At 41.7% G+C, this 12800-nt stretch overlaps 1 protein-coding gene across 1 annotated transcript in view; it reads right to left on the bottom strand.

Moving 5' to 3' along the window:
* The window catches only part of LOC108787434 (serine/threonine-protein kinase 32A-like), a 110590-nt gene that overhangs the window by 51071 nt on the left and 46719 nt on the right, over positions 1-12800 (bottom strand). Inside the window, exon 5 of the mRNA XM_018556988.1 lies at positions 7003-7176. Within this exon, the coding sequence (XP_018412490.1) occupies positions 7003-7176 (174 nt within the window). The remainder of the gene's footprint in view (positions 1-7002; positions 7177-12800) is intronic.

Here is a 12800-nt window from a genome sequence, read left to right as displayed (position 1 = left end):
CCCCTGCTAACATGAATAGGTTAAACCATGATCCATAGTACATAACATGTAGTTGTACTATGGATCATTTAAAGTCACCTGTCCCTTTAAGAAAAAGTATCGGTAATTGGTATCGGCAAGTACATGAGGGGATGTACTTGTACTTGGGCCTGAAAAAGTGGCATCGGGACATCCCTAACAGAGACAGCATTCAATTTTTGACAAAGGTTCTAACCCTTTCCCAAAAAAAGGAATTGGAATTAGGCTTGAAAGGATAACTGCACCCATAGTATAAATCCTTAAACTGATCATTTTCCTGAATCCCTGCTAAAAGTGCAAATTACTTTACTTTTCTTTCTTGCAGGGATTCTGAGTTTACAAGCCTTTCTGCACACTCCTTGTTTTATTCCTATTTTAGTACAGTTACCACCCCCAACCAGTCTGGAAAGAGGGGTTGCTCTTGCAGAGCCTCTTACCCTTCTCCCAAAAGCACCCCATAAGGGTAGCCACCAGCAGCCTCCTGTGCAGGAAATAAACTTTTTTTTTTTTCTCTTGGAGAGATTGTTAGATTACATCTGTATTAGGCATGACTACTTGTTGAAGCAATAAAAACATAAAGTAAACACTCCCACCATAAAGAAGAAATGTCAAGACTATGAGAAATAGGGCTAAGAGATGTTGCCACCAGGATCCCCAAGAAAAAGAGGAGTTTGTGGCTAATAAAAGATGAAAACCTGACAAGCAGCTGAATCAAAGCTCCCAACCTTCCCTTATTTGAAACCAAATCCCTCTGCCTCTCTTTCTTTCTCAGTTGCCTCTTTTTGATCTGATGCATGGATCCCTACTAAAACTGTATTATACACAGTTAAAATCCATATATGGAAACTGTTTTACTTGCCAAAGGATTTGTAAGGGCCAATTCACACCAGCAGCTGTGAAAAATGCACAGCAGCTGGGGTGCTGTGCCCGACACAGTGCCGATGGGCAGATCCTGACACATCACACTGTGCTCTTTTTCTTTTCACAAGTGACATTTGAATAAGTTCTGCGGGAGTTTGTACTATGTTGCATCTCGCTGCGGTGAAAAAGAGGATGGCATGCTGTCCTTATTTATAGCGCACATAACTGAAACATCCGTGCGTTGCAGTGGTGTGAACTGAGCCCACCTTGCCATGTGTTGGGGCTGCGCTAAAAACAATGGCCAGCTCAGCCCCAACACATATGATGTGAACCCACCCTAATTCTGTTCAGACAGTTTTGTGACCCAGACAACCCTTACAGAAAGCACAACCAGGTCCTAGACCTCCAATTACAGCACAGCTTAGTCAAGAAAACAAGTCAAAACATACTCCCAGTCTGCTAACTGGACATTGAAGGAGCAATGCCAGACTGTTGAGGTCATTCTTTAATTCATTCTGATCTCCCCTCTCATACAAAGTACCAACACACCCTCCCCCAGTCTAAAAACAGTGGACTACATACCAAGACAAATGCAGGCAATTATAGTAGTTGCATTTAAAGATAATTGTAATTTTGTTAACAAATAGCTGCATTAATTGGTATATACACACACACACACACACAAGGGTGAGTCAAAAATTATCCGCATTCCGCGGTTTTCAAGGAGCATCTCACTGTAACATGCACTGCCGGACCACAAAAACCGTTGCACACTGCTCTTCTTTCGTGCAAATCACAAGTGGGGCATTCATTTTTTCTCACACTGCAGTTACAAATGAACTGACATAACACGTTCACACCTGCACTGCAGTGACTGGGGAGACAGTAGCCTTGAACGGAAAGCAAAGTTTTAATACAACTGGAGTGCGGATAATTTTGGACTCACCCTTATGTGTGTGTGTGAGTGTGTATGTGTGTATGTATGTGTGTATGTATGTGTGTATGTGTGTGTGTGTGAGTGTATGTGTGTATGTATGTGTGTGTGTGTATGTGGGTGTGGGTGTGGGTGTGTGTGTATGCGTTTGTGTATGTGTGTATGTATGTATGTGTGTGTGTATGTATGTGTGTATGTATGTGTGTATGTGTATACGTATATACACACACACACACACACACACACACACACACACACAACCCCAGTTCCCAAAACGTTAGGACACTGTGTAAGATCTTAATAAAAAGAGAATGTAATGATTTACAAATCTCACCAACCCATATTTTATTCACAATAGAAAATAGAAAACATATCAAATGTTTAAACTGAGAAAATGTACCATTTAATTTTGAAATTGATGGCAGCAACACTACTCCAAAAAGTTGGGACAGGGCAACAAAAAGCTGGCAAACAAAGTGGTACTTAAGCTAGCCATACACCTTACAACCATCGCAAGACTTTTGTCTTGCGATGGTTGTAAGGTAATTAGAAAAAAACGTACGATTTGCTTGCGCACACCGGCCCGTGCGGCATTTGTCTCCCGAGAACGCCACTAACCCGCCGACAATCGTACGATTCTCAACGGGTTTTCAAGCCTACTCGGGAGACAAAAGACGTGCGACCGTACAGTAGAAGCGGTCGCATGCCTTCCATACACCTGCAAATTATCATACGATATCGGGATTTCCCGCGATTATTGTACAATAATCAGCAGGTGTATGGGCACCTTAACAAGGAAGAGCCAGAAGAACATTTTGCAGCTAGTTAGGTTAATTGGCAACAGGTCAGTAACATGATTGGGTATAAAAAGAGCATCTTAGGGACTCAGAGTCTCTCAGAAGTATAGATGGGCAGAGGTTCACCAATCTATGAAAAGCTGCATCTAAAAATAGTTTTTATCTGGTTTTATGTAGATTTTATAAAGCTTCCCAAACTTTTTGGGAATTGGGGTTGTATGTATAAGGTGCTGGTTGCTGGCCCGCTTTCCATGGTGCTGGTGGCAGGCATGTCTGCACCATAGAAATGCATGACACTGTGTAAAAAATTTACAGCATCCTTGAGAAAGCCAGGTGGCACCACTGGGTTGGGCTAACGTGCTTCTGTACATCTAGTGTGAAAATCAAGAACATGACATCAGAAGCACACATTGTAAACAGTTATCATATAAAGAGTCTTGAATTATCTATTCCATTAGATAGTTTGGGAAACTCACAAGGGAGGATTTAAAAAATCAGTCAAATCAACCTAGCACATGCAATATGATGTAACATCTTTGGCAAGTGAACATGGTTAATAGTCTGTAATTAAGCCTGCACCCAGGGGGTAGAAAATAGATGCACTGAGTGACTAGGCTGATAGAGAATCATATAGCAGTTTGCAACAGATGTACAGCAGTTTAAATCACAAGAGCAATTCAAGAAGCATGTTTACATGATTGTAAATTTTATACAGCATGGCAGCAATAGTGAGTCACAAGCACGTGGTCCAATCACATCCATCAAGGTATTTACCTCTGACTCTATCAAGTTACAATATAAAGTAACTTATTTCAGAAAACACAGCTAAAAAATCAGCTTCACAGTTGTATACCAAACTGCATGCATGGGTAATATTATATTGCTTGTTTTTCAACAACACAGTTTGAAAATAGCAAAACTAACTTTCTATATACTGTATATTTACGTGTTCAGGGTGTTAATGTTAAAATAGAACTATGGTCAAACTATAAAATCACATATGTGATACCAGATTCTATGCTCTGTGTTTTCCTAAGAACGTCCTGTCACATTTTGTAAATGCCTCTTGATCTAGCCAGAATAACCATTGGATATGAATTTCCTTTAATATGACGACAACACTCTGCCTTTTGCTTTGAAATCATTGCAGCAATGTTACCCTTGCTGCTGCTGTAGCTGCTCAAATGCTGCCACAGTTGATTAGCCCTATCAGTGAATAGGCATGCCTAGTTCTGCCTACAGCCATATAGATTAACAGTACATTGCACTGCAGGAAGTTAGAGAAATTATTTAAAAGCCATGCTCAGTCCCTTCCACCCTGTCTGTAGCACTGTCTAGTAGGGTGCAGGAAAAAATTCACCTTCCCAGCTGTATTTATCATTTAAAAAAAAAGGTATGTTGCATTCCTTACATACTACAACTTGACAATTTGCAAAGAAAACACCTTTTAGATGGACTGCCTGGTGCCTGTGCAGCTCATGGCTGCGTTGAATGCCAGCTGAAATTATATTGCATATGTTCTCCCCAATGTGGTTCTGCATAAAAATTCTGGGCAGTGCACTGCCCCACCTATAATAAGGGTACGTACCACCAGTGGTACATATGCCACACTTTTTGAAGCACTAGGTTACACTATGTTTTTGGCTTTATGCTATGGAAGCACATACTACTCAACAACATGTTAGGAAAATGTTCACTAATTTTATGGGTCAGAAGTTTAGGTTGCCAAGATCTTGGTGCTAGAAGGGGGAAAGTAAGGTTTTTGTTTTTTTCTGTTTTATAGGTCAAAGTGACAATAAACTCAGGCGTTAAATCTTAAAAAATGCATGCAAGTACCTTAACTATTAACAAAAATGTATCTTATTTGTGTATCACTCAGCTGTAGTTCCTCAAATCATCTCTGAATTAGTACTGACACTGTCCTTCCTTCTGTAGGGTGGCTACTTTTGTTCCCCACGGTCCCTGTGTGTTGTAAAGTAGCCACTGCTCCAAGCTCACTCCTGTGATGAACTGTAATCTCACATTTAGTTTACTAATTTGTATTGAAGTTATATTTAATCACGGGAGTGAGCTTGGAGCGGTGGCTACTTTACAACACACACAGAGCTTTATGTACAGTATAAAGATATATACATCAGATAGAGACAGCTTTACATCTGTTGCCTTGGTTCTGTGTGGACCTTCTGTCAAGATGGAATGTATTTAATCAGCTGTCAGTCTTCCCTTCAGCCTAAAGCATGACAACCTATTACAAAGTGTTTAGCAGCAGCAGCCTGGAACTACCAGATACAGGTTTATTTCCATGTCATTCTGAGAGAAACATTTCATTTATGCAGAATCGGTTTTCACACAAATGGCTTCAGCAAACAGGTAAGAGTCCCATAAGACATCACATGCCTTTAATATTCTGCTCTCATTTCTCTCTTTACCTTTATCAATATTTTAAACATTTTAAAATGTGTGTATCTGTAGCCTTTCACCGCTGTCTAAAAAGCTAAACCCATGAACAAAAATGTAAAATGCTGCAGCTTACCAATCATTAAATGTGGTAGCTGCATACATTTTATTTATTTTAGGCTTTTTCCCTTTATTTTTACCTGATAATAGAGCCAGTAACACACTTCCTGTCTTAGGATGGCTCCACTCTATGGAGGAACAATGAAGCCACCCTTGCACAGCAGTATTGTCACCCTGTGTGGAGAGGATAGTTTTAGATGTACTAGTAGATGTATAACTTTCTTTTTATTGAAACATTTCACAAAATACAGAAAAGGAAAAGAAACAAGCAAATGAGAAAGATATGTAGTACTCCAGGGTTACACCAAGAACACAAAATATCAGTCCATACAGTATTTAAGCCAGAGAGCAAATAGACATTAGCAACATACATGTACCCTGGACTAAGAGTCAATGGGCAAACCTGTACTAAGTACAGCCAAAGTTAGGTTATAAGAATTAACCAAGATAATTTCATACAATATATAAAGAGAAGGGGATAAGAGGGGAAAGAAGAGCATGGAGAGGGAGAAAAAAAAAAGAGAGAGGTGAGAAAGGATAGAAAAAAGAATAGGTCCACACCCCACTGCTGGAGCCCAACACCCAATCTCGTTGGAAGAGGACGCAAGACTACAGGGTGGAGATAAGGGTATCCATGAGCTTCCAAAAGAACCACACCTTGTCAAACACTGTCAATGTATTATTTAGATGGGCTGTGAGGTATTCCAAGTCGTATATATCATTAATACGTTTAAACAAATTCATGGTTGAGGGCGGTACAGGTCGCCACCATGGTTGAGGGCGGCTCAGAACCCACCTCTGTAATCCTTTACAACTTTTGTATAGTTATCTTTCAAGTTACTCCTCTCTCTCTTTACCTCGCAGCAATCCCCCAAAGTCATATAGCTACCTGTCCACCCTTCTGCCAGGCCTATGCTGTGCAGCTCACGTAGAACCACACAGCCACTGCTGCAAACTCTCTGGTGTCACAATAATAGACAGCTCCTCCACATGAATGAAAGGGATCCATTCATATGCAAAAGAGAGGAAGGACTGACCGGAAGAGTTTCCAGTGGCATCTGTGCAAATCCCCGTGGGCGGCATAATGTGGCCATGGAAAGAGAACGGACAGGTTAGTATAAGACTTTGGGGGAATGCTGGGGAAGGGGGTGTTTATGACCTAAAGGATAACTAAACTAAGTAAAGTTTAGTTATCCTGTGATAATGCAGACTAAAGCAACAGGTTTGATTTATTGGCTCTAACCAGAGTAACTTGGGTGAAATGGGAAACAAAAACTATTATATAACTTACACATGTTGCGTTACTGTACATGGAATCATTATGATGATATTATCTGGTATATGATTCTTTCAGTAGAGAAAATTTGTGACGTAAAATGATGTAAAAATATGATCACCCTGAGTTGAATATTGTACACATTTTGTTTATTTCTAGTAGATACCAGTGAGTTTGAAACCCACAAGATCTTATGTTTTTGAAGACTCCAGGAACAAAATCTGGCAAAGTGAAAGATCCTAATATTTCCTTTAGTAAATGACCCCATCGCTTCTACTCCAGCTTACTGAAACAAACCAGTCAGACCAATGTATACAAGCACAAAAAGGGGTTGGTGAGTTAATTTATCATCTTTTCCACCCAGCATATAGCTGAGCAGATGCTGTCCACATGACACTAATGCCACTAGATGGTACTGAGGAGCTTAGGAATTTTCTGTGCTCCTAAGAACTATGTACAGGTGGTAGTGGCGTGCAAACGGCATCCACCCAGGTATACGATGGGCCAAAGGGTTATAAATCAACCCCTGTCCACATCTGCAATGTACAATATATTAAATCCTAGCAACAGGCCAAGCATTGACTAGCTCATAGACTCACCGGTGAATTATATTTTTGCTCTGCAAATAGTCAAGTGCCAAGGCCAATTCACAGATGAAGAGCTTTACAGAAGCCTCAGTGAAGCGCACATTTTGCTGCAGATGGTATCTAAGGTCACCACCAAGGAGAAGATCTACAACCATGAACATGTCCTCCTCATCTTGAAAGGAATACCTGTGGTAAACATAATAGATATAAAAATTAGATCTAGAGAAGGGAAGATAGCTCAAATGTTGCATTAGTGCTTATATCATTAAAAGATATTTTGGTGAGTATTGTAATGCAGTAATTTATTTCTATGTGAATATTCTAAATAAACACACAAGTAATACCAATTTTCACTTAATGCTGTAATGCCCACTCTTTCCCTTTTTTCCTAAAAATTTTGTTTTATGTAAACTTAGGAGTGCGGTATACACTGTCTGCATGTAAGTGCGGCCGAGTAGGATTATACAACCCCATTATACATGCACAGAAGCTGCATCATCATTGGACGCCTAATGGTTGAAGCAAGAAGACCGTGGCAGTCAGTGTGTGACAAGAAGAAGTTTCCGTGAAGATGTTGGTGGCTGTAAAGCAGGGAGGGAGAGAAAAGAGCTGTTGTTGCTGGAGTAGGGAAAACTCAGAGGTAACTTTGCCATAATGAGCAAGTATGCAATGCACATTTTGGCAAGTGTTCCCTCTGGATCTCATGCTCTCAGTTCCTCTTTAACACACTAAGGGGTCTATTTATAAATGTTTCACACAAGATTCCATACAATTTGCACATATTTTTCTCTGAACAATTCACAGAATACAAAGCATCCTGTAAATGGACAAGGAGAGAGGAAGGGCATATGACCATATGATCCATTTTTAAACAATTTGCCCAGTGAATCCTTGCATATGTTTGTTCTGTGCGAATAGAGGCAAAAATTTACATCCTTAGTATATTTTCTTTTCAGGTCTAATGTGATGTTTGGAAAGCATTATGGCCACTAGTTGCAGCTGTGAAGCATAGTAAATGTAGTTATGTCCAAAAGAGAGTATGTCACCTTTAAAGACTGTGCACAGCAAGTGTAGTACAAACACAAAGTTGAATGTTTTTAAGTTTTAATAGTAAAAAAAGTAAGGTAAAGTTCCATAAAGGCAATGTTTGTTCTACAGTGGTTTCCACACTTCTGAAATAGCCATAGGAAAGTTTTCACATGGAAATTCTCTATGGGAAATAGTTTTGCAGCTCATTATTTTTTCTACACATTAAAGCTCCAAGGACTATTCCGAATGGAAAATAATATCAAATAAATACGATATGGTTTTCAGCAGTATATTACTTTGTTATCTATTATACCATGAGCAATAATTAAAATGACCTGAAAGCTACATCCTATTTAGATATTTGCAGTGGCGTCGCTACAGGGGGGCAAGGGGGGGCCCCCCTAGGTTATTGCTTGCCCCCCCGTGTGCCCCCCCCGCTGGTGGATCCCAGTGACAATATGGGAACTGTGCACCCGCTGCTGTTGCGATGCGGCCTGGCTTCCATGATTGGCCAGCAAGCCGGCTGCATGCATTCTCGTCACATAGTGACGAGAAGCATGGGATGACTTCCTTGATAATCGGGAAGCCGGGTGGTGAGTCTTTACACGCTGCCCGGCTTCCCGGCTAATCAGGAAGCCAGGTGGCGAGTCATTACACGCCGCCTGGCTTTCTGAATGGGACTTTCGGTACTCGGTATTTGGTATCGGTGAGTACTGGGAAAAAATATCGGTACTCGGTACCAAAATACCAGTATCGGCGAATCCCTAGATGTAATACACATCCCTTCCTGCATTCGTGGACAGGAGAGAGGGGTACTGACCTCACTTAGATCTCCCGTTAGAGCGTTGCCGTGCTAGTCCTAGCTGTGCAAGAACTGGGGGAGGAGCACTGGACACAGGTGGCACAGTGGGAGAAGAGAGAGGTGGCACATTGGGAGAAGAAAGAGGTGGCACAGTGCGGAAGAGCCAGGAGGGGGTCAGTGGACACAGGCGGTAGGGGGAAGAAGAGAGGTGGGGCAGGTAGAGGGCTGCCAGCAGCGGGAGAGGTCAGTTAGTCTCTGTACCTTTCACAGGAGGGAAAGAGGGAGACATTAAACCACACACTTCTGGCCCTGAGTCTAACCCATCTGTCTACATACACATACCTTTTTATTGTAAGATAAAAAAAGTATATATATATATACTTATTTTGTTTTTTCAGTGGTATGATTTGGTGGTGAAATTTTTCTAGTGCCCCCCCAGTTTTGACTGTGGTATCTTATGTGCCCCCCCTATATATTGTTCCTAGAGTCGCCACTGGATATTTGCTTTACCTATTTCCAAAGCACTACACATGTAGTGGGTAGTGGTATGGTTAGGGGATTCTGCTTTAGACAGACAACAGAAACTGCACGGTGTAATGAAAACTGAGGCTAAGAAAACTTTCACAACTTTAGAGTTTTCACAAGTTAGCCACCATATGGTGTGATATGTCTTTTATCCTTGACTCAACCAAAGACACGGTACACAAGTTTTAATTTCATGCAAGTTATCACCCCCCCCCCCCCCCCCGACCTCTCTGAAAAGCTGCATAAAAATATTTTTGGGGGCAAAATACTGTAGTATGCTTAACCATTTCCAGGGGCGATGTCATCCTGCTTCTGGCCATATCTTGGAGAATGTTGAGTAGCTCTCAGAAGAAGACGATCCTGCACTGTGCTGCGGTGTCTTCACATATAATTTGCGCTACTCAACATTGCCAAGGACCTTGTTGGTAGAAGCATGACTTGAACCCCTGCAATATGGAGGTCAGGAAAAGGTAGGTATATTATCTATTTTTCCACCCAGGGGTACTTTTATGCAGCGTTTTAGGAAGGGGAGGGGGACACCTTGAATAGGTGGGCCTTAACACTGGGCTGGAAGGTCTGCTTTAAAGCAAAATTCCAGGTGAAACTGTTTTTAACCCTTGCAGTGTGGGGGTAGCCCTGCACTGCAAGGGTTAAAGGAGAACTAGGAGGTGAGTGATTTTCACTCATCCTCATAGTTCTAGCCGACCTGTGACAATGAAACTGTCACAGGTCGGCTCAGTAGATCGGGAAGTGAGCAAACACATGCCGGCGCTCGCTCACTTCTCGATCCTGTCACTGCAGAGAGCCGTGGCAGGGGAGGGACTGGATTTCCCCCTCCCCTGTCCAATCCTCCAGCACCAACTGGCGGAACGGAGGGGGCGGGTACAGCTGGCTCTGCCTCTAGGTAGGCAGAGCCAGCTGTCACTCACGCAGCTGGGTGGATCCAGACATAATTGTCGGGATCCGTTTCAACTGCGACGTCTCAGTATACCGCAAGCTGCAGCTTGCGGTATACTGAGCTTAGGGTGACGGGAGGACGCTAGTTTGTGTCCTCCCGTTACCCTTAGGAGAACTATGGGAAAAAGCCCTAACCCCATAGTTCTCCTTTAAGAATAGTTTTGCCTGTTTTTAAGTGCTCGTTTTTGTCTAGGTGCTAAAATAAAAAAAGTTATACTCATCTGATCCTTGGAGCCGTCTTGCTCTAAGATCGGTTCCTGGAGCCTCTCTCCCTCTCCACTGCAGCAGTCTAAGGTCCCTTGAGCCATCACATCATATACACTGTGTATTGGATGTGAGGACACCAAAGGACATACTATCGCTGCAGAGCAGAGAAAGCGATGTGAAAGTTGTCCGGCCCCGCGGGAGTAACAGAAGGTATTGCTTACAAATGCACATGGTCTCATGCAGCTTCTACATTTCTTGGTTAACAGTTCTTGGTTTATTCTTAATTGCAGCACGTACAAAAACCACTCTATCAGTTTAAAATGTTATAGATTTTCCCCAAATATATCCTGAGAAGAGCTACAATCCTCAAGAGGCACACATATGTTATTTACAAATATACAACTTGTTGCCCACAGAATATACTCATATTTGCAGACACCATTGTTAAATTTGAGACAAACACTTTGTTTCTTTTAGCAAACAATCTCACAAAACAATTCTCTGCCATACAGATGGAAAGGCCTTGGCTCTGGGAAAAAATCTGTTCCCACTGAATGACATGTGTGATGTGTTCTTATAGTCAGCAACTATGGCTTGTGTCCTTAGATTGCTAAAATGTTGGTGCTGACCCAACCAACTTAGCAGTCACATGTTTTTGATTGGGGGGAGGGGGTTGCTTTCATTGTAAATATGATCTATAGCTACTTTACAGAGGTTCACACTTTGGAACAATTCAATATGCTAGTCTTTAACAGGGCGGCACCAAGACCCCTATGAAGACTATCGTTCATAATGTGCCTACTTCTCTAACATAGATATTGGTTCATCTCAGAGGGAATGATTTCTTTGCATTACCAGTATCTACACTTTGCTAATAAATATTCACCTTATTTCAACAACACAATCATGTTATCCAGCATATCTAACATAAAGTAGGTAGGCTCCTTTTCACCTGCCTGGCAAGTTATTGAGGCTTGCACATCTTAATCTGGTTTCTCCAGGTACCAGAGTTAAGAAGGCACTGATGTCCTTTAAGAAATACCCTGCAATAGGAAGACAGACCCAAGCCAGACCATAACACTGAATGATGGGGATGTAAATATTTATCTTTCCCTCCATTTCCCTCCATTCATTGCAGCATTTAATTTTCATACACCACTGCCAGTTCTTCCATCTTCTTATTAAAAATCAAGAGGCACAAGGAAGCTGACACTCCCGCAGAGGATTTCATGGTGGCATGGAGCCAGTGGCCTATCTGAGTGCTGCAAGTATCTCTCACTTATTCATACAACAATACCCAGGCACCTCTAGATTGTTAGTCTTATCATATCACAGCATATTATTACTGCAAGAGCAGCTTTTGCCATGTGTATAATAAGAATGCCCCATGGGATTCAAGCACATTATCACTTTCTGTATAATTTCAATATATTTTATGAATTGAATCTACATAAATTCGGATGCAGACTTATCTTGAAGAACAAGATATGGTTTTACTGTGACAGAAGCAATGAAGAGCCAGTTTAACCACCAAAGGGTGCATTATGTACCAGAGAAACTTGAGAAAGCACGGGCAATTAGACCACAACTGGGATTGTTCTTCTTAATGAAGGCAGCTGCCATTATAAATGTCTCTAAAAAGGGAACATTTCAGAGGAGCGGTGAATTTTTGTATATTCTTATAGGAGTTCAGACTTCTGAAGGTTAGAAACGCGCTCGCTGACTCTGGTAAAACGGCCAGGTTTAACTCATAGAATACCCGAAAGACTGAAGTGTAGTTCAATAAAGATGGGCACCAAACCAAACAAATATCAGAGTCCATAAAAAAGTTTTACTGTTTACGATTCAATCAACTTGATAAATCAGCCAACATGTTTCAGGGGCAAACACATCCACATTCCTCAGGGTTAAAAAACCCCAAATACAAATATAATACTCGATAGAGTAAAACTAAATAAACACATCCTGATGCATATATACAGTATATATGAAGATATAGTTCGGGATCCGCTTCAGCTGCGGCGTCTCAGTAAACCGTGAGCTACAGCTACTGAGCCTAGGGTGACGGGAGGACGCTAGTTAGTGTCCTCCCGTTACCCTAAGGAGAACTATGGGGAAAAGACTTAACCCCATAGTTGTCCTTTAATTCACATTTACAAATGTCTCTAAGGGGTCTATTCAAGAAGCTGCTGAAGGATCTGGCCGTAGCTTCAGCCGATCCTTCGGCTAGCTTCGGCCCCAGGACCCCTTCGGTTCAGTAGAACCGAAGGGGTGCTTTACGGGCTATTCA

The sequence above is a fragment of the Nanorana parkeri genome, unplaced genomic scaffold, assembly GCF_000935625.1.
Source record: "Nanorana parkeri isolate BGI_ZX_2015 unplaced genomic scaffold, ASM93562v1 scaffold261, whole genome shotgun sequence".
Taxonomy (NCBI): domain Eukaryota; kingdom Metazoa; phylum Chordata; class Amphibia; order Anura; family Dicroglossidae; genus Nanorana; species Nanorana parkeri.
This window is presented reverse-complemented; position numbering and strand designations above follow the sequence as displayed.